General features: G+C 41.0%; 4 protein-coding genes across 4 annotated transcripts; all 4 read left to right on the top strand.

Annotated features, from left to right (window-relative positions):
* Nucleotides 1–398: 398 nt before the first annotated feature.
* On the top strand, nt 399–3,139 carry LOC311499096 (gap junction Cx32.7 protein-like). Its single transcript, XM_084559957.1, has 3 exons — nt 399–653; nt 748–933; nt 2,389–3,139. Exons 1-3 carry the CDS (start codon nt 468–470, stop codon nt 2,986–2,988), a joined length of 972 nt encoding a protein of 323 aa, XP_084416083.1. The 5' UTR covers nt 399–467; the 3' UTR covers nt 2,989–3,139.
* Nucleotides 3,140–4,673: 1,534 nt separating this feature from the next.
* Nucleotides 4,674–6,137, top strand: gja13.1 (gap junction protein alpha 13.1). The gene has a single exon (XM_084559958.1). It carries the CDS (start codon nt 4,937–4,939, stop codon nt 5,795–5,797), a length of 861 nt encoding a protein of 286 aa, XP_084416084.1. The 5' UTR covers nt 4,674–4,936; the 3' UTR covers nt 5,798–6,137.
* Nucleotides 6,138–8,278: 2,141 nt separating this feature from the next.
* On the top strand, nt 8,279–9,334 carry LOC311499099 (gap junction Cx32.2 protein-like; the record flags this gene model as incomplete). The annotated part of the gene is made up of 2 exons (XM_084559960.1): nt 8,279–8,407; nt 8,717–9,334. 2 exons carry the CDS (start codon nt 8,279–8,281, stop codon nt 9,332–9,334), a joined length of 747 nt encoding a protein of 248 aa, XP_084416086.1.
* A 2,809-nt stretch (nt 9,335–12,143) lies between these two features.
* Nucleotides 12,144–18,854, top strand: cUnh1orf198 (chromosome Un C1orf198 homolog). The gene is made up of 6 exons (XM_084560031.1): nt 12,144–12,454; nt 12,806–12,856; nt 12,974–13,099; nt 13,914–14,081; nt 14,405–14,767; nt 16,845–18,854. The coding sequence occupies exons 1-6, from the start codon at nt 12,149–12,151 to the stop codon at nt 16,899–16,901; spliced, it is 1,071 nt and encodes a 356-aa protein (XP_084416157.1). The 5' UTR covers nt 12,144–12,148; the 3' UTR covers nt 16,902–18,854.
* The last annotated feature ends 1,969 nt before the right edge of the window (nt 18,855–20,823 follow it).

Below are 20,823 nucleotides of genomic sequence, written 5' to 3'. Positions count from 1 at the left end.
GCGGAAAACTTGTGCAAGCGGCTTCAAATCATGCAAAAACTTTATATCAGATTTAAAACCCAAGTTGATACCAGCCTTATCTCAGGCTGGTCCATCTGGATTTGCACATGAATGGCTGAGCTCAGCGTCTCACATTCTTTTGACTTGCAGCTGTTGGTATTACCCAAGGTTAAGGTTTTTGGTGTACGTTAAGATAAGTGTGTTTTGGAGACTTGGAATCAGCAGCCGAGGCTTCCATCTGCAGAGTCACAAGACTGCGAGAAATGATAAAGGTTTAGCCTTGTGAGAGAGCCTGTCTGTCTTTTAGCGACCGCAAAATGACTCCGACTGAAAATGGCAAACAGGAGGTAAAATCAAGAATTTAAGAAAAAGATATATATAACCTTGCTGCTACTAAAAAGATATACTCTACAGTTGTGTTTGTACCTTCGTTACGGTATTAGTCGTCACTCTATCTGTACTTTATAATGACTTATTGTCTTTCCTTTTTCCCCGAACAGAAAGCTGGACACCTGCAGACTGAAATGGGCGAGTGGGATTTGTTGGGCCGCCTGCTGGATAAAGTGCAGAGCCACTCCACGGTGATCGGCAAAATCTGGCTCACCGTGTTGTTCGTCTTTCGCATCATGGTCCTGCGCACCGGAGCTGAGAAGGTCTGCTCATATGAAACTGTTGTACTTATATTAAAATGATAATAGGAAGGAAGCATAACATCTGAAGTTTCCACCCTTCCGTCATCTCATGCAGGTGTGGGGTGACGAGCAGTCCGACTTCGTCTGCAACACTCAGCAGCCCGGCTGTGAGAACGTCTGCTACGACCTTGCCTTCCCCATCTCCCACGTCCGCTTTTGGGTCTTTCAGATCATCGCTATAGCGACCCCAAAGCTGCTATACCTGGGCCACGTCCTTCATGTGATCCACATCGAGAAGAAGGTGTGTCTCTGCCTTATACTGTAGGTGTAGTGTGACAGCCTGACTGCCAAACCAGGCGTGGCACGCATGACAAAGGCCTAAAGTATGCCACAGTGGTTGTATTGCTAGGGAAGGACATGCCTCCCTGCAGAAACCTTTTTTATGACTTTCAGTATTTTGTGCCAAATTGGCCATAGGACAACGAATTACACTGTACAGATAAAAGACGGAATGAATCATTTATAATATTAACACTGAAAGAGATAACAGTGAGTGTCACTCATAGTGCCAAACCCACAGATAGTTATCATTCTGCAGCTCTTGTTAGGTAATTGTATTATTTAACCTTTACATTTACAGTACAACTGAGTCTAAGTGGCACACTGACAACAACCACCAACAACGTGTCAGAATTTGCACACTAATTTGTCTTTGTGGCGCTTTAAGGGCAGTATAGACTATTGCGTTAAGATGACGCAGAAGCTACGGGGACAGCGCAGACCATACGGAGACCTTGCGCAGACCCCAGTGCCGTAACTGACGTGCACCTCCCCAGAAATGTAACTACGCCCCACGGCGATGGAGACCCCAAGACCTGTGATTGGTCCGCTTGGTAGTAGCGTGTTTCCGCTTTAGTATTTCTAGCTCTGCAATTTTCAAATTGATTTGTTTCGAATCAATAAAGACGGAACACATCGAGGAAAGGTTAACTGAGGACATTCCGAGATACAAACACTTGTATGACTCGTCTTCTGTGAAGTTTCGGTGAAAGTTTCAGTCGCCATTGTTGAAAGTGAAGCAGGAAGTAGAAACAAAAATGAACCCAATTGGCAAAAAAGAAACAGCGCCGACCAGCGTTTGGGTGGCGTTTTTACAGAGCGAGCCAGACTGACGAGTGCACAAGCGTATGCTATGTGTGTAAGTTATGGTGTCCATGTCCCACGGTACTCTAAAAGAGCCTTTAGGAGCAGGTTGAAACATGAATAAAGAAGGGCTAAAGTAAGGTTGGCGAATATTTGCCCAAACGTTTTGGTGGAAACTATCTTCCACGTAAACACAACTCATCTATCCGTTCGGATTCTTGATTTCTGCCCCCTAGTGGCCAAACATTAATGCAGCTTTAAACCAGCGCTCGTGTTAAACCTTTCAAAAGCCCCAAACTGCCTTCTCGTAGGCTTAGTTATTTTATCATTATCTCTAGCTAGTATTGAATTAGGGTTAGCTAATGTCTTTGGTTAAAATGAATTTCAAAAAGATGTGTTGGCTGTTTAACCATCTGCTCAAGTTGCCCTGGAATTTTATATTATGCTTATATTTTTTTGGCAAAACACAACTTCCAGTACTGCTGCAAAGTTTTGAGGAATCTTGCAAAAGACTCCACCCAATTATAATCTGCATTGCACTTCTTACTGCTTAATCTCCACTCATCTCTTGACTACTGGAAATTGTCTGACTGTCTTTTTCTTTTAATCCAAGATGAAGGAGAGGATGAAGAAGCAGGCAGAGCTGGACGACCAAGCCAGTCTGTTCCTTCGGAGGTCCTACAAAGTTCCCAAGTACACCAAAAGCACTGGCAAGATCAGCATCCGTGGCCGCCTCCTCCGCAGTTACGTCCTCCATCTCGTGGCGAAAATTATACTGGAAGTTGTGTTCATCGCGGGCCAGTACTTTCTCTACGGTTTCACCCTCCAGACTCGCTACGTCTGCACCCGCTTCCCCTGCCCCCACAAGGTGGACTGCTTCCTGTCCAGGCCCACGGAGAAATCGGTCATCATCTGGTTCATGCTGGTGGCGGCGGTCGTGTCCCTCGTCCTTAGCCTGGTGGAGCTGTTCTATCTGTTTGTGAAAGCGGCGAAAGAGTGCATGGCCAGGAGGCAGGACTACACCGTGACCCCGGTGACCCCTCCACTTTCGGAACGGAAAGCGTTTAAAAACCGGGACGAGATGATACAGAATTACGTCAACCTGGAGCTGGAGCTGCAGGGGCACAAGTTGGGGGCAATCGCAGGCGGGGTCAACGAGGTTGCCACTAACGTATCATCTGAGAACAACAACATAGGGGAGATCCACATCTGAGGGAGGAGGGCAGTGATAGCTTGTGTGTGGTTCCAGTATTAGTGTGCTTTGGCTGTGGGTATGGGGGTATGTGTCTGCTGTAAATAAAGAGGGAGGGAGGGCAATGGCCAGCTTCTGTAAACAAGACTCAGTCACACGAAATAGGCTGCTTAAAATGACTTCAAGTGACAGTTGTGACATAATAATAACACGTTTCTTACTGTTTATAGTTAATTAATACTGAACTTTTTTCAATAAAGCTCAAACTCTTGAATGCCATGCTGTTAGTGTCCTTTATATTGAGTCTTATTTATTATTATAGATTTTTATTTTACTTCTAAACCTTTAATCTATTGGTGTAAATACAAAGCAACAATTTCTATAATGCAAGCAAAACATTTAGTTCATTTTGTCCTCAGAGAAAGTAGTTTTAAAGTTGTGCAACTATTGATAAATTATTGTAAATATGTGAGCCGGCAGAGCTTAAAAATGTTCTTTGAATCTTGTTACAGGCAATAAGCATCAAAAGATTTTGTTCCTTAAAGGATTTGGTGTTAATTGCACTGACAAAAAGTATTGCAACTTATGCAAATTATCACAAATCAACTTATCAGCACCTCTAAAGCCCACAAAAGAACAGGTTCATATCTTAATTGTGTACCCTGTAAATAAATAAAAGTGATTGTTACATTTAAATCATTTTAAGTCATGAAACTTGGACTGTGCCCATAACTGGTGGTTCTGGATTACATAACATGATGGAGCTACATGATAGCTGATTTTGAACAAAGAGCACCTCGATGATGTTTATCGGCATTCTCCTTTTACACAGACGCTATCTACATTTTTACGAGTGCGTCAATAATTGGCTTGTTTCAGCATGACACACCAATCCCAAAATATTGATTTGAATTTTAAAAGATGCCACGAAATACTTGTGTGATATGTGTGTAATTAAGAGGTCTCAGAACTCAATTATTAACGCCCATGCTGTGATTTCTTAATCATAAGCAACGCGTCTTCGGTTTATTTACAACCACTTTGCAGATCTTGGCAAATGAACGCGATACCGAACATCTGTCAATTATTACACACTCGTCTTGTCTAACTTTTTTTTTTTTGGTCCTGGTCTGCTGACGAGTACAACGTGACACTAAAGCCAGATGTGTGTTACGCAATGTGATCCCTCATCAGACCTGCAGTCCTCACCCAACCACAAAACTCCAAGGTCCAACTACAGTTAGTGATCTGTCCCAACCAGAGACAGTCCTTTCTGACCAGGTCAACAGGTAAGATGCAATGATCTGTGCTCTCTGCTACAGATAATCAATCTTTTCTTTTCTGTTGAGATTCTTTGTTTGTTTTTTTTTAATGCATATTTTAAAGAAAACAAATGGTTGTGAAATTACTGATTTTTTTCTTTTCTTTTTCTTTTTTTTAATTTACAATTCTCAAGATTAATTTGACTTTGGTATGTCAATGGCATTTCCTGTTGTATCTTAGTCAGTTCGGAACAAAAGTCCTGTTTTTTTTATTATATTTACTGTAAGATTATTTTACCAAAGAAAGGTAATTCTTCTACTTTTTCACAGTTTTATCTCTGAGTTAAGTTACTTTTACAGCGCCTCGTTAGGATGGCACCACTGAGCCTTTGCTTGAATATCTGATTAATGATTATTTTTGGAAAATATTGACTAGATAGCTCAAGGTTCGGAAGAATGTCTTCCTTCCTCCTCACAAAGCCAGATTCAAGAACAGAAGAGAATGATTTATCTACAGAGCAGTGAGCCCTTTACTTTCACCAGCAGCAGTGTATTGATTAAATAATAAGCTGTTTTTTTTTTTTTTTTTGGTAATGAGGTGTGATGTAGGGTCATTGCAAACACAACTGTCTCTTTTATTAGCTTGAGTGTTAACTGTATTTCCCTTCTTTGTATGTCAGATTGGTAACTGAACATCATCAGCAAAGATGGGAGACTGGGGATTCTTGTCGACCCTGCTGGAAAAAGTCCAGGACCACTCCACGGTGATTGGAAAGATCTGGATGAGCGTCCTCTTCCTCTTCAGGATCATGGTTTTGGGTGCAGGTGCTGAAAGCGTCTGGGGCGACGAGCAGTCGGATTTCACCTGTAACACTCAGCAACCTGGTTGCGAGAACGTCTGCTACGACTGGACCTTCCCCATCTCGCACATTCGCTTCTGGGTCCTCCAGATCATCTTCGTCTCCACGCCAACATTGCTCTACCTGGGTCACGCCATGCACATCATCTCCAAGGAGAACCGGATGAGAGAGCAGATGTTAAGCCCGGGTGGGACCCGCTTGGTCAAGGTGCCCAAATACACAAATGAAAAGGGAAAGGTGAAGATCAAGGGGAACCTGCTGGGGAGCTACCTGACTCAGCTAGTGTTCAAGATCATCATCGAGGCTGCCTTCATCGTTGGGCAGTACTACCTATATGGCTTCGTCATGGTCCCCATGTTCCCCTGCTCTAGGAAGCCATGTCCCTTCACGGTGGAGTGCTACATGTCCCGACCCACAGAGAAAACCATCTTCATCATCTTCATGCTGGTGGTGGCCTGCATCTCTCTGCTCCTCAACGTCATCGAGATGTTCTACCTGATTTGCACCAGAGTCAGGTGCGGGTCCAAGCGCCGCCCCCACAAGATCACGTCGCCAGAAAACCCTGCCAGCCTGTCGGGTCCCAGGTGGCCAAATACAGAAGAAACGCTCAAGCAGAACAAGATGAATATGGAGCTTGAGAGCAGCCGCAGTCTTGGAGGAAGCCTGGATGGGGCCAAAGAGGAGAAACGACTACTAGATAGCCATTAAAAAACGCTGGTGTGACCATTAACTAGCCCCCGCCAACGGTTTCCTTATTCAGATACACCCAAAAGACTAAAGTTAATATTTCTTACAATGTGCTGTGCATGTCATGAAAGAATACAAAATAAAAGCTTTGTGTGGTAAAGTGGTGTTATATACTGACAAAGGTATTCATAAATTCGAAATATGCAATGTTGAATTTGTACTTTTATTATATATTGTTTCACTGAATGTATTCTTTAAGTTATTGTCAGGTTCGTTATCCAGGACTTGAAATAATTTGCCTACTGAAAAATTATGATGAATGTGGTGAAAAGTCTTGTTCTGACTCACACTGTAGAGACTTTATTGTTGTATGCTTTATTGTTTTTAATAAATGATTCAAGTTGAGTAAAATATCGTTTCATGGGTTCATTAATGTTACATGACAGGTTTCCCCTTTCCACTTCAAAGCCTGCCTTTGAAAAAAATATATAAATTACATTACAGTAGTCAATAGTACAGTCTAACCTATTAGTTTTATTAATTATTTTCATCATGAAAATATTAATCTTTGGTCTATAAAATGATAAACTGTGTTTATGACAGCTTCTCAGAGTCAATTTCAAATCAGTTTTGTTAAAGAACATTTTTAATTTGAGAAGCTGGAAATAGTGATTTCTTAGCCATTTTTTTTGGTTAAAAATTACCTTAAATTATTAATGATTTAATACATTAACTGATTGATTAGTCATTTACTAATTAACCAGCTTTATGAGGGTTTGTGCTTGAAATTACATCAGAATAGGCGTGGTTGATAAATTGTCCACTGCCGGTTCATGAGTAGTTTCATTGAGGACATTTACATCAGACAACATTATAAAGTGCGACATATAAGGTGGATAAAATACATCCATAACAAGTGAAGGATGTGCAACATATTTTAATTCAACTAAAATATCCTTGTGAAGCTTCTAATACTTGATTTGCTCAGTTTGTTCAGGCCTGAGACCGCTTTGTTGACACAGTCGCAAAATAAATGTGACTGTTCAATCGTCACGTAGCACTGCAAGATTATTGTATCATACTGAACAGCATTTGTCTGAACAGAAATTCATGTTGTTTTAGTTATCATTTCACTAAAAACAATGGTTTTGTACATACATAACTTACAAATCTCTTAGAATACAAAATGAGCTAATTCAAAGGTTTATCATTTGAAGATAATAATGAACAATAACATCAAACAGCCGCAGAGAAAAATCATGAGCACAAGAAATGCGGTTTATAGTGCTGCCAATCATTAACCCGTACAATCTTTTTAGTGCTCAGTCCAAATTTGTCAGCTCCAGATTTATCATTTCCAGATGTCACGACAACGTGACGGCTTGCACCCTTGCGTAATTTTATCTGAAGTTCAAGGTATCATAGGGAGGTTTGGTTTGGAGCACTGGACTCTTTACCATTCAGCTCCACAGCTGTTGACTGCTCTGTTTGTCACAAAGGAGACCGTTTCAATTCAAAGGTAAGCTGTATGAGGACTTTCTTTTAAAAAAAAAAGTATGTTTTCCTGCACATAAAATTGCATAAATGTACAATATGTAATGAATTTAGACTTGCGTTTAATATTATTGTTGTTTTTGGAATACAGTTCAAATAATCCTATTATCTCAGTCACAAATGTACATTAACAATATCTGTCAACATCAATATCTGCATTTATTAATAAGTATATATTCTTAGATTGGTATTAGTGTAATCTGTGAGGTTACATACCTGTGCCGTCTATGTGTTGACCTATTTCTATGATTATACCTATTTCTATGATTTCATATACATGATTATATATATATGTATGTATATATATATATATATATATATATATAATCGCGTATGTCATGTATATTGTGCTGCTGTATATTGTTCTGCTGTATATTGTTGCATTTTCTATATTTATATTACTTACTTGCCTATTTTTTATACTTAGTTAGCTAATTTTATTCTATTTTTATACTTTTACTGTTTCTGCTATTGGCTTGCACCGGGACCAGGGTAACTAATTTCATTCCACCTCATGTACCAACATTTGTGCAATGACAATAAAACTCCTTGAATCCTTGAAACCGTGAATATATATATATATATATATATATATATATATATATATACATATATATATATATATTACTAACATCCAATCAAATATATAGATTTTATTAAGTGTTTTATGACATGTGATCTTGCCTCCAAGAATTAAAACCCTTTGCTACTTGGCGCTGCTATTGATTTGTTTTAGTATACATGTTCATCCGCTATAACCAATTCAATACTTACAAAATGATTCATGCTGATAGTTTAATACTGTTTTAGTGCATCATATACTACAGATAAATAGAAGCTAAATAAGAAACAAAAAGGATTTTCCTTGCGTTATGCACTCACCATGGTTTGAATGAAACCAAGTTCGCAGTGTTAATATAATATTTCAATTTTATGTTTTCAGAAACCATGGGAGAGTGGGGATTTCTGTCCTCTCTGCTCAGTAAAGTCCAGGCCCACTCGACTGTCGTCGGGAAGGTCTGGCTCAGTGTGCTTTTCATCTTCAGGATCATGATCCTTGGAGCTGGAGCTGAGAAGGTCTGCTTCTACTATTTTCAATCTATTTTTTTATAGTATCATACTAAACACAACTCATGTAATTTCATGAGTCTTTTTTAGATGAATTCATGCCCTCTGGTGGCAATAACGGAGGACCACAACTCTGGAGAAACACGAGCTGGTGTTGTGTACAAATTGACAACAAATCATTCGGTTTTAATTTATGAAGAGACGTTATTATTTTGTAATTATATTTTCGATTAAAAATCTTAATCTCCTTTGTCTTATACTGTGTAAATTACATATAACACTTCTTCATTATTATGTTAATCTTCATTCTGAACACAGGTCTGGAGTGATGAACAGTCCAAAATGGTCTGCAATACCAAACAACCTGGTTGCAAGAACGTCTGCTACGACCACGCCTTCCCAATATCACACATTCGATTCTGGGTCCTCCAGATTATCTTCGTCTCAACACCAACGCTCATCTACCTCGGTCACGTCATTCATGTCATCCACAAAGAGAACAAGATGAGAGCATATATAGCGGCCCACTCTGGCAGTGAAATTTTTAAGTATCCCAAGTACTCTGATGAGAAAGGCCATGTCACGATTAAAGGCAATCTGATGTCGAACTACATGATCTCCATATTTTTCAGAATCCTTCTGGAGATAGCATTCATTGTAGGGCAGTATTATCTGTATGGGTTTGTCATGGACCCCAGAATCGTGTGCTCCCGAGTCCCATGTCCCTTCACTGTAGAGTGCTTCATGTCTCGACCTACTGAGAAAACCATCTTCATCATCTTCATGCTGGCCATATCCTGTTTGTCTCTTGTGCTCAATGTAGTAGAGATGGGTTACCTGTTGTGTTCTCGCTCTGCCAGACGAAAATCCAAAACAATGCCAGCAGCGGCTATCGCCATTCACCCCAAATTCAACGGTGACAGCCTGACAAAATGAGAAGCTTGACCTCAATGACACCAGTCACAGCACGGCCTGAGGGATGCCATTTACATCCAATCTGCGATATTTGAACAGTCACACTGTTAACAAGTAAACGAGAGGGCAAATTAAACAAGATATTAGCCAAAAGAAAGTAAATCTGAAAGAGACCAATGCGTCCATCTGTAAAAATTAAATTCATCACATGCTTATTTATTTATGCTAAGATACTTCAAAATCCCCCAAAAGATGCAGATTTTGAGACATATCTGATTTACAGACATATCTGCAAATCATCTAATGTATTCAAATATTAAAACTGCAACAGAATATTTTAATATATGGTACACTGTCATTTGAGCAAACTTTTAAAAGATGAAAAAGAGGAAAAATGTTTTTTTGTGTGTGGTTTTGTTTCTTGCTTTGTGTTTTTTACATAATATTATTACACTTTAAATTCTGCTGCCCCCAAGAGTTCAGGTTTTAAACTGTCTTTAGTTTCAGTTAGCCAAATAACTTGACTTACAGCAGATACTGGACTCTTCCTTCTTTTTTTTACTCTTACTACAAGCCATTTTGCTCTACAGCAGCATGTAAGGGCAGGCACAACATTTTGAAGTGTAAATATTTTAATTAGAAAGTATTTTTTTCATATTTTGTACATTAATATTACATACAAGTACCTTGTGTTTGCACCAGATTGTAAACTTAATAAATACATTGAGGAAAACATATGCTCACTAAAGCATGTTTGGAGTTAATTTTTGTTTCATTATCACTGTCTTTACATTCATTCAAAATCTGTTAACCTTATAAATCACCAATTCAGTGGCAGAAAAATCCAACACAAATCTTAGATGAGAGAGGACATATGATGTTTTAGATGGCTGAAATCATGGTATGCATAATTTGCTAATCTGTTTAGTAAAATCAGAATTTAATTTTCTGGAAATTCACCTAAGAAGATTTTGCCTCTTGCCAAGCATATGCCATATATGACCCACATGTACTCATGCTGTTTTCAACCTTCTGAAAACATCATGCCCATCCCAGCTGTCTGTTTTCAACCTCTTTCAGCTAATTACTTTGATTTAATTTCACCAACAATGTTAAGGAAAAACAACTCCAGCACCATTTAGGGATTAGAGAACACTCTATGTCTACTATTGATCAGGTTTCAGTGTTCGTGTTCACCCATTATAACCAATTTAATATTTAAAAATAATTAATGCAGATAGTTTTGTGATAAATGAAGTTACATAGAGAATAGCACTTGTCATGGAAACCAAACATAGACCTTAACATGGAGAATACTTCCCCCTTGTCGATTGGTTATATTGCTCCATAGCTGCAAATAATATACAGTGATATGACAATACTGTTTTCACAGCTTGCTGCCCCAAAGTGGCGAAAAACACTTACTACTAGTAGGCAGTAATCAGCGTAAGTTAAATCGCCTGAAATGACCTCTCACAGTGGATAGCCCTAAATTGGTAACCCCATCTATGAGCACACATATAGAGATAAAAACTAAATGTTAGAAAATAATTTCTTTTCTTCTAAAGGTATTTATACATTCCTAAAATGGGTAAACAAAGACTCCATTTGCAGTTGACAGTTTTGCCAATATTTTCAATTCAAAACAAACATGGCTGTGGGCAACCTGAAACAAGCCACACGCTCTAGCGCCACAAAACTACTTGGGGGAAGAAAAAAAAATTGATTTTCATCTTTTCGTACAGAGGCTTTAAAATAGTTTAAAATGTCAAAATGGTTTTCTTATACAGGGTAAGCCTAACTATTATATTAGTAGCCTACACGTATTAGCTCTGCTGGACAAAAATATGCAACAGATATAAAATCTTTTCATCAAGAGGTTATTAAAGTGTTTTGAAACTTTCTTTTTGGAATACAAAAAAAAAAAAAGGTTAGCTCCATGTCTACGCAAATAGCCTACATGTACTAGCTTCACCCACTACTTTTGGTTTTTATTAATCATTTAGTGGATGTGAAATATTTTCATCCAGATGTTAGATGCGAGTTTTTACTGTCAAACATGGCTGGTTAACTTTGTTACATAGGGTTAGCTTCACGACTACGCTAATAGAATATACACACTAGCTCTTTTGGTGTATGACCCACAGAGAAACGGACAATGATGTGAAGTGAGGCCACAAGTTGGATGAACAGCTAAACACATTTTTATTTTGATTAATATCCACCACAGACTGTACATACCTGTGGGGTATGTACAGTCTGTGGTGGATATATGGGGTGTAGAGGATTTGTTGCCATATCCACAACCAAGCTTCTTAAGGGGATGGGAGTGCGAGGACAGGCATTCCGACAAGCCGTCAAATCACTGTCAGAGGTTGCCGAACGCAGCAGCAACTGGCTGTGGATCAAGAGAAAGGACCCCAACTGGGCTGTAAAATGACTATCAAGGAATAAAAGCAGAGGGGGGCACACCTGGGACGCCAGGTGTTGCCGTTGAGCCCTTCGGAGGTGTCGTGGGCCTGTCAACGAAACACCAATGAAGGAGGGTGCCCACCTGAAGACCCCAGTGAAGCTTTGACCCCTACCCCATTCAATACCAAGTGCTGATTATCTAAGGGATTGTACTATCTCGTCCTATAAGCTCAACTGTGGTGTTTAACATTTGAAGGCAGCTCCATGTTATTTATTGTTAGTAAACTTAATCTCAAAGTGCAGATGGCCACTAGATGGCGCCGTTAACACAGAGAAGAGCAAGGGTTGCCACGCCCACCGCTCACACGACGACAGTTTCCTTTCTCCCCTCCTCACAACAACAACAGCTGGGAGCAGTTAAAGATGGCCGCCGCGACCATGGCGGGGCTCGATGCCCACAGGATGGAGCAGAAGAAGTTGGAATACTTTTCCTCCATCAACTCCATGGCACGGAAGATAATGCAGGAGAGGGAGAAAATCAAAGCTAAGCACGGCTCGACGTGGGAGAAAATGACGCCGCAGGAGCAGGACAACGCCATCGACAACTGGATGATGGATCCCCACATCCGAGCCCGATACGCGATGCACAGAGTAGAGCGTGAAGAAGTGGTCTGTTACCCCAAACTGCTCATTCAGACGGGCCAGAAGATAGTCCATTTCGGGGATGAGGTACTTATTTCACATTTATAGCTATGTTTTGGGGCTTTTTGGGTGTGTCTAGAAGTCAGAATGGCTCGTTTTGTCGCGGTTGCTAACAATAGCCACGTAGCCGTTGAAATATGTTGGGTTGGTTCACGTCACGGTGACTATTTGATACGTAACCTAGCAACAAATAACAGACAGATTGGCTCCTATTGGTTTATAAGGCTTTAATAAATTGTTGAATACAGATGTATTTTTGTTTTACTTGAGCCACAAATAATCTTAAATAAACTAAATTAATTAAAATTCTAAAATTAATTGTAAGGAAGACTTGATTTTAGCTGTTATTGTATTTACAGCATGCATTTCTTTGTTTAGGATATTACCTGGCAAGATGAGCACTCTGCCCCCTTCTCATGGGAAACTAAGGTAAATTACTGAGATTTACTGGACTGCAGCTTCAGTTTTAACATCCACCGCTGCACAACGTATTGCAAGTAATCATTTATTTATGTTATCCTCGATCATTATGTTCCTATCTTTCAGAGTCAGCTGGAGTTCAGCTTGACATCAGGCACCGCAGACCAGCCCGTCTCCACCTCTCAGGCCGACTCCAAGCCTGCAAAGGCTCCTCATTCCAGCCAGCTTGGCAAGAGCACACCAGGAGCCAAGGTAGGATAAGGGTTCAGCTTGACGGGACCAAAATAGCCTTCTTGAGCAAGAAAGAGGCAGAAAAAAAAGCCACAAAAACAATTGGGGGAAAAAATATAACAGAGATGCACATTCGCACGGGACTGTATGTATTTGTAAGCATATCAGAGTTCGCCTGAGAGCTTAGTCCTGAGCATATCAGCTATAAAATTACACAGAGGTCCTGTCATAATCTGCATCTTTTTCATTTGGGATGTGTTTTTGCTTTTCAAGGAATTATACGTCTTCTTGCTCTTGCTGTCTTCATTATATCGCTAGATGTAGAGCTGATGTACATACTGCCAGGTAGTTAGTGAATTCTCAATACAGTGTTATCATGTCATGTTTTATTATGTATTCTCTTTTTATTCTTAACCTGAATCGGCAAAGAAACTAAAGCTAGTCGACAAGTGCTGTGGTGTAAAATCTGGATTAAATCGTAGGAGCATGTGATGAATAAGTCCCAAGCAGTAAAGCTTTAGACTTGAGACATGTTGTCAGGAAACTTAAAAGCCTGTGGGATGGAGATTAGCATAAATCATGGTTCAACTGGTTGTTTTTTTTTATGCTGCCTTTGTTTGTTGAACAAAAATAATTAAAAGATTCTTTCACACAGTTAAAAAAAAATAAGTTTTACCCGTCTCGTGAAATATCCTGCTGTATCCACAAATACTGCTTTGTTGCCTAAGACGTACATAAATCCAGTCAATCCAGATTTCTATTTTTAAGCCTAAAGGCCTGTGTTTCTCGACACCAGGATGGTGTAATTAATTGTTTGTGTGTGTGTTTTGTGAAGACGTCTGCCAACGAGACACGGAGGCCAGACGAGGAGTCGTCTTTCTGGAAAATCAGCGCCGAGAGGTCCAGACTGGAGGGCGAGCAAGCCGACTTCCAGTCTCTCACCCCCAGCCAGATCAAATCCATGGAGAAAGGAGAGAAACCCCTCCCTTCTTACCTCCGACAGGTAAACACTGACAATCCATCACGTCCTATTGATACTACTACTAAGTGGTGATCTATCGAATATGGTTAAAGAATCTTTAGCAAGTGTTCAGCACTTCTGTTATCACGCTGTGTATCCTAAAATAGAGTCTAGCCTGAAGCTGAGATAACTGGCATCTGTGAAGCCTCCGTGAGTGTCAGAGAAGCAGATGGCGAATGTTTGCAGTGACTGTGCCGCCTCCTCCAATAACACAGCGTGCCTCGCAAACACAAGAAGTTTAAATAAAATGTGGCATCCCTCAATTTCAGAACTGAATTTTTGCAACTATTGTTATTTCTCTATAGGAGTCCTCCGTCCCCTCCAAGGAGCCTGAGGTCGTAGAGTCCCAGCCTCCGCCTCCGGCCAAGGCCACCAAGCACAGAGCACCCAAGCCTCCTGCTCCACATCCCCCGGTCCCCACGGCTGTTAGTGCCACCCCGGCGTCCATCTCCATCTCGCCGAGCCCTCCTCCGCCTCCCCCACCCGTCTCCTCGTCAGCCGGGGTCTGGGAGAGATCTCAGAGCACCCTGCCGTCGGTCAGCAACACCCTTGATGAAATGTTCTCGGCCAGCCTGATGGCCAAGCCTCCCAGTATCTCCACCAGTGTGGAGAAAGAAAGGGAGGTCGCAGGTTCACCCCACGGAGACAGCAGCCCCACCTTTTCCCAGGTAAGCTTTGAAACAGTTTTCAGTGACATTCATTCATTCATTAATTTTCTGTAACCACTTGTCCTCTGGAGGGTCACGGGGGACTGGAGCCTGTCCCAGCTGTCACTGGGCGAGAGGCGGGGTACAACCTGGACAGGTCTCCAGTCTATCACAGGGCTAACACAGAGAGACAGACAACCATTCACACTCACAACCTAACAAGCATGTCTTTGGACAGTGGGAGGAAACCGGAGTACCCGGAGAGAACCCACGCAGACACAGAGAGACACCTTCTTGGTGTGAGGCATCAGTGCTAACCGCCACACCACACGTGCCGCCCGTTTTCAGTGACATGATGACTTAAAATCTTAAATCATAGACAATATAGGTAACAAAATATATAAAAAAAACTAAAGTCCTCTAACACTTAGTGTAACATTTCTTTGACCAGAAATTTTTGTGTAGGCCATCTATTTGCTGGTTATAAGAGTGGTTCCTGACCCTTCCTGACTTTCTTAAGGTTTTATGCACACCTGTAGTTTTGTTCACTAAGTCCAAGGAAAGAATAAATAGATTGTCTTTTAATTTTGGTTCTATTTTTAGTATAATCAGCTACACGGACCCATGTTGGGAAATGAAACTCAGTGTTTTACTACAGCTAGTGACGTGATAACATTAGTGACTGTTAACGCGTGGACCTGTTTAACTGTTAATAATGGCACAAGCAGAAAGGGCCTATGCTGACTGCTGTTAATGGTTGAGTGAGATTTACTGTCGTGCATAATTTCTATGTCATATAGCCAGTGCGGACTAACAGCTGGTCCAAAATGCATTTCCACATCCAGAGGTCCACAGCTGGACAAGCGCAGAAAATTCTCCCCTCTTCTGCGTCCCACTCCCCGTCTACTCAGACGTCTTCTGTTGCCGTGATTTCAGTAAAAGTAATTGACCTTTGGCTAAGCCCCGCCCCCCTTAGTTACTGTTGCTACGTCCGACATTCTCTTCTGGGCTCGGGTTTTCTGGTTATCTATAAGGCTCTGGTATCAATATCAAGGAGCAACACTGTTCATGCAAAGCTGGGTACATCTCTATTCACTTCTATAATCGTTATTACGAAGCAAACGGACTAACGTTACGCACGTATAACGTTGTATTTCTTCAGCGTGTGCTAGCGTATCAACAACTATGCAACTTAAGCTGTAACGGTGATGTTTTGGTTAGCTCCACAGGGTTTTGCGCGCACATCATTGGGCTTATCCATACCCTGGATGCTGGATATATACCGACAGTATAGCCTGCCGAGACCGAAAATATGAGACGCCTGCGTTGAAGTCAATGGAGCGCTGTGGAAAAAGTGTCGGACCCCTGTGGGAGCTCTCTTGGCTTTGATTGGTCAATCTACATTCTAGGGCGGGGCTTAGCCAAAGGTCAATTGCGCCTCAGTATTTATTTGCTCCAACATGTTCCGCTCAGTTCCAGTCACCACTGTTTAGAGTATCACGGAGAAACTCGGCAGCCCTGACGCCTCCTCCGACACGCTTGCCTTTATTTTCAGAGTAACAGATAACAGTGTACGTAGAGTAGAATGAAGATTGAGTTCAGCGCAGCCCTTCATCTTGCAAGTTTGTACACATGCCGGAGTCCGCGACGCTACCTCTGTTTTAACATCGAGATGTTACCGTGGTTACCAAATAACCTAGTCTGAGTGTTTAAGTTTCAACAGATTCTTTGATATTTTCTTCTGAAATCAAAAGGTTTGAATTTAACTGTTTATATTTCCACATTTCCACAGTCCACGCCACCAACGAACCACAGTAAAAGTCCTACTGGAAACAAACCAAAGCAGCCTTTTCAGTCTCTCTCTCTCTCTCTGTGTTTAGTCTGCACCAATGTTCAGTTTACAGCTTTCTAATGAGCCCAAACAAACCAAATCAAATGTGCAAGCACACCAGAGTTAAACTGTGAAACAAAAGAAATCTGGACAACCTTCAACGGTGAACACAATTTATTTCTAATATGCCGCTTATTCGGTTTTAACGGTCTCTCTCTCTCTCTCTCTCTCTCTCTCTCTCTCTCTCTCTCTTCTCTCTCCTTTCAGTTCAACACCAGCAGCAGCATCCTGAAGACTGGATTCGACTTCCTGGACAACTGGTAAACCACAGCCGAGACCAGCCACCGCTCTGCTCCGAATGACTCATCCCCATCCTCACTTCTCGCAACAAGGACCACGCTGCCATGGCTACAGACATCCACGTCTAGATTCAAGAGACACCCTTCTTTAAAAGTGACCACGTTATGTTCTTTTAATCATCTTCGGTGGCTTGTTAAGACATTATCTCACCGCCTGCAGGCTAGTGTGTGTGTGTGTGTACCCCCTCCTCCCTTCCCTCCCTTGTTCCCTCCTCTAAGACTAAGATCAACTCTTATGAACTTGTTGCCACAAGACCCCTATCCCCGTTTTACACTTTGGTATAAGGAGTACACAGAAAATATTTTAAGTGGTAGCAAAATGTTCCATTAATAGCCACATTTGTTATAAAGCTTAGAAGCCACTGTGCACATAGGCTCCTATCCCGATGGCTTCGTTGCTTGATTTGTATGTAGTGCTTAGACACTAATCTAGCAAAAGAACAATTTTATACAAAAAGCATGTCAAATTTAATCTGCGCTAAACACTAAAGCTTCTGTTCACTTTAATTTATCATGAGGATTTTGCTTTAATTTATACTTGTTTGTTGCTATTAACCGATAAGTTTTAGAAGGGGATGTTGTTCTCAGCACTGCATTCATGTGCCACCATTAGTTACAGACAGACAGTGTTCCTGCTGGTTATGGAATTACTGGGATATCATGGAGAAAAAAAAAAGTTGGGAAGTAGCAATCATGGCTTTGTGCTATTAGTATCGCTTAATGAAATTATTTATATGCATTTGTAGAAATAGACGGTTGCCAGGATAAAGTAGAGGTTGGAAGCATAGACTGTATAAAGATGGACAACGGAACTGCTCATCAAAGGTGAAGCCAAAGCGAGTAGAGCGCCCCCTGGCGACTGGCTGCAGCATAGCACGTTAGCAGATGGGACTTGCGCCAAACTAAAACATTAAAACATTAAAAAAAATTCAAGGATGGTTTCAGTCATTTTAGGTAGTTAATATAATATTGATTTATGTACATGTGTCAATTTTTTGGATAAGTTTCGTTTTAGTTATTTGATGCTATAGAAACAGGATGTGACATAATGGCGGCTACCAGTTGCCATGCCTACTGCTTCGCAAAGCGACCCCGTGGGACAAGTACAGTGCATAATCCAACATTTCTTTGTAACTGGTGGAGGTAGAGCAGAACGCAGTATTAATTAAACGAAAATCTGACTGAGCCTAGAGGAAGTATGGGCGGGGCATCGATATTGCAGCTCCGCGTGGCTCCACTCTCAGACCGTGCTGATCAGACTCTGGCTCAAAGTCGCAAGATGCCGGTGCCGATGCAAGAAAGTGGGGATACGTTGTCCATATTTATATACAGTCTATGGTTAGAAGTGTTCAGACTTAGACAAATAAATAATGTATACCCTGGCTGCTGTACAAGCCTGTTACAGATGTTCTGTATGGATTTAACTCCTTGCCAACGCTTCCTCATCGCATCGCCTCTCCCATCTTTCACCTGAGAATGATCAAACGTTATGTTGTAGGTACGTGGCCAGGTGTGTGTGGTGATTGTGTCATAGATTCTTAAAATCCTAGAGAACTATTTTACTGAATTTTATATTAATGCCACATTATTGTATCTTCTGCCATACGTGTACAATGCACTCATGCATCTGGAGGGATGGAAGTAAATAGATTAAAAACCTGTTTCTGGTCTCTCTTTTTTTACATTTTTAGCTTTTTGGTCTTTAAACATAATGGTGAAGGAGTGTTTTCCTAGATCTCCTCTTTTTGGTTCTCCATCACACCCACATAGATATATTTTTCCATATTAAATGAAGGTCATGTTAATATTTCTGTAGGAAAATGACGAGGTCATTGCAGGAGTTACGGCAGCCAGCTATTTGAGTCCATCGTATGAAAAGTCAAAGTCTATGTATTTTGTTCCAGGATGGATTGTTTGCCTTCTTGTTTGCATTCTCGTTGACCCCGTCTGCTTCATGACATCAGTTCCTCCAGCTGTAATTTTTACCAGATCCGTTTAAGGAAGGAGGGGGGATGGATGGATGTCGGCTGCTCAGAGGAAACTTTGTGCCGTTTGGTTAAAACAACACTTCAGGAAACATCAGACCTCTTTCCACTGTCTCCCTCGGCTACAACGCAGCCGCTCTGCAGTGTGTATTTACAGAATGAGAGCATAGCTGTGATTCATACATTATGTATGTAGTGGAGGCTAACATTGGCTGGTAAGGAAGGAATGTGAAGCTCTTCAAACTTGATTGAACTAAATGTAGAAAATTGAAGTTGTACTCTAAATTTAAAGGACATTTTTCTTTATCTTCAGTAGATTGGTAGCTAGAGTTGGGTAGCCCAGCTTAGCATAAAGGCTTGAAATGGAGAAACAGCTAGGTTCAGTCTAAAGTTGGCAAAATCAGCAGAGAAACACACCTAAAGCCTCATAGTTTTGCAAATAAAAAAGTTATATAAAAGAGTTAGCTTATATACATAGATGCAGGCATTTTGGACTGAGACAGGCTACCGGTCTTTGTGCTAAGCTAACTGGCTGCTGCCACCGGACTGTATAGACATCTAGCAAGAAGGCTAATGAACAAATCACCAAACATGCTATTAATTAAGGAATTATTTTTTTTAGACAACAGAGGAATTTACTGACACCATTAAAGGGCACTGTACCATTTATGCATTGCACATGCCATTGATCGGGTTTGATGGGCACAAAATAATTGTTTTCATAAAGTTTATTCCATGCATTCTGTAACTTGGCACATACATTACCCAAAATGCAACTCGATGCCCAGCATTTTATTGTGGTGGTCCGAGAGTGTTATGCTAGTAGCGGCTAATGTAGCCTTAAGCTATCCTTGCTTGAGCCAGTTTCAGCAATCACACTAATATAAACTGTCTGCCAACGCTGCAAATTTCCTCTATGTGGGATAACAGTGACTGAAGCACTAAATATCGATTATTTGGGGACATTAAACTGGTCAAAGTCAGGCCATAAAACTGAATCTGTCTTAAATCTCATAAATAATCACTCAGTGTTGGTCTTGAAGATACTGTATATTTGTGTTCATCCTCCTTCACTAAACTGACTGAGGCACCTCTGTCCAGTCCAGTCCAGCTGCCTTCCTGCTGCATCACCCAACACTTCCAGACCCTGAATGGCTGCTTTGTGTTCAAATGTTTAGGTGATTTTTCTTTTTTTTTTTTCTTTTTTTAGCTTCAGCAGATGTTTGGCTGAATGAAAATCGTTGCATGGTAAAAAATTTACAACTGACACAGAGACAGGACTGTGATTGTGTAACAGTGCGTCACCTTGAGTCTAGCTGGCTAATGAGCCAGCTAGACTCAAACTGAAAATAAAACCTCATCACAAGGTCCTCATCACAAAGCAGAAAGGACTGATCTGACACTGAGAGATATTGAACTTGTTTCCCCAAATTTGTCTGAGTCATCCAGATGTTTTGGCACTGATGAGATACTCTGTGATAAGTTTTCATTGCAAACATTTCCTAGTTAAAGTTTAGCTTTTAAAGGACCATCATATAGGATTGAGTGCCAACTAGAGGTGAGATTGCAGACTGCAATCAAGTAAAAAAATACCTCACCTCACCCAAGCTTGTAGCAGAACATATGGTAGCTAATAAAAACACTAAAGCTCCTGTCTAGGATCAGTTTTTGTTTTTTCCACTCAGGACAAATGTAGAAACATGGCAGAGCCACAGGGCAGACTCTGGAAAGAGACATGCTTCCTATAGATCGATCAGCCACAAGATTAAAACCACCATCTTGTGGCAATCCAATGTTCTGTTGGGAAACCTTTGGACCCGGCATTCATGTGGATGTTACTTGGACATGTACCACCCTCGCTCTTCCCGTGTAGGGTCGCGGTGGTGGTGGGGGTGTCTGGTA

Source organism: Chelon labrosus (genome assembly GCF_963514085.1).
Source record: "Chelon labrosus genome assembly, chromosome: 14".
Taxonomy (NCBI): Eukaryota; Metazoa; Chordata; class Actinopteri; order Mugiliformes; family Mugilidae; genus Chelon; species Chelon labrosus.
The sequence above is the reverse complement of the archived record's forward strand: the minus strand, read 5'-3'. Positions and strand labels throughout refer to the sequence as shown.

What these genes read in the sequence shown, in the direction of transcription:
- gja13.1 (XM_084559958.1), top strand. Translation starts at nt 4,937, where the DNA reads ATGGGAGACTGGGGATTCTTGTCGACCCTGCTGGAAAAAGTCCAGGAC.
- LOC311499096 (XM_084559957.1), top strand. Translation starts at nt 468, where the DNA reads ATGACTTATTGTCTTTCCTTTTTCCCCGAACAGAAAGCTGGACACCTG. An exon ending in TGCGCACCGGAGCTGAGAAG is followed by an intron (nt 654 to 747) that starts GTCTGCTCATAT and finishes CATCTCATGCAG; the next exon opens with GTGTGGGGTGACGAGCAGTC. An exon ending in TGATCCACATCGAGAAGAAG is followed by an intron (nt 934 to 2,388) that starts GTGTGTCTCTGC and finishes TTTTAATCCAAG; the next exon opens with ATGAAGGAGAGGATGAAGAA.
- cUnh1orf198 (XM_084560031.1), top strand. Translation starts at nt 12,149, where the DNA reads ATGGCCGCCGCGACCATGGCGGGGCTCGATGCCCACAGGATGGAGCAG. An exon ending in TAGTCCATTTCGGGGATGAG is followed by an intron (nt 12,455 to 12,805) that starts GTACTTATTTCA and finishes TTCTTTGTTTAG; the next exon opens with GATATTACCTGGCAAGATGA. An exon ending in TCCCTTCTTACCTCCGACAG is followed by an intron (nt 14,082 to 14,404) that starts GTAAACACTGAC and finishes ATTTCTCTATAG; the next exon opens with GAGTCCTCCGTCCCCTCCAA.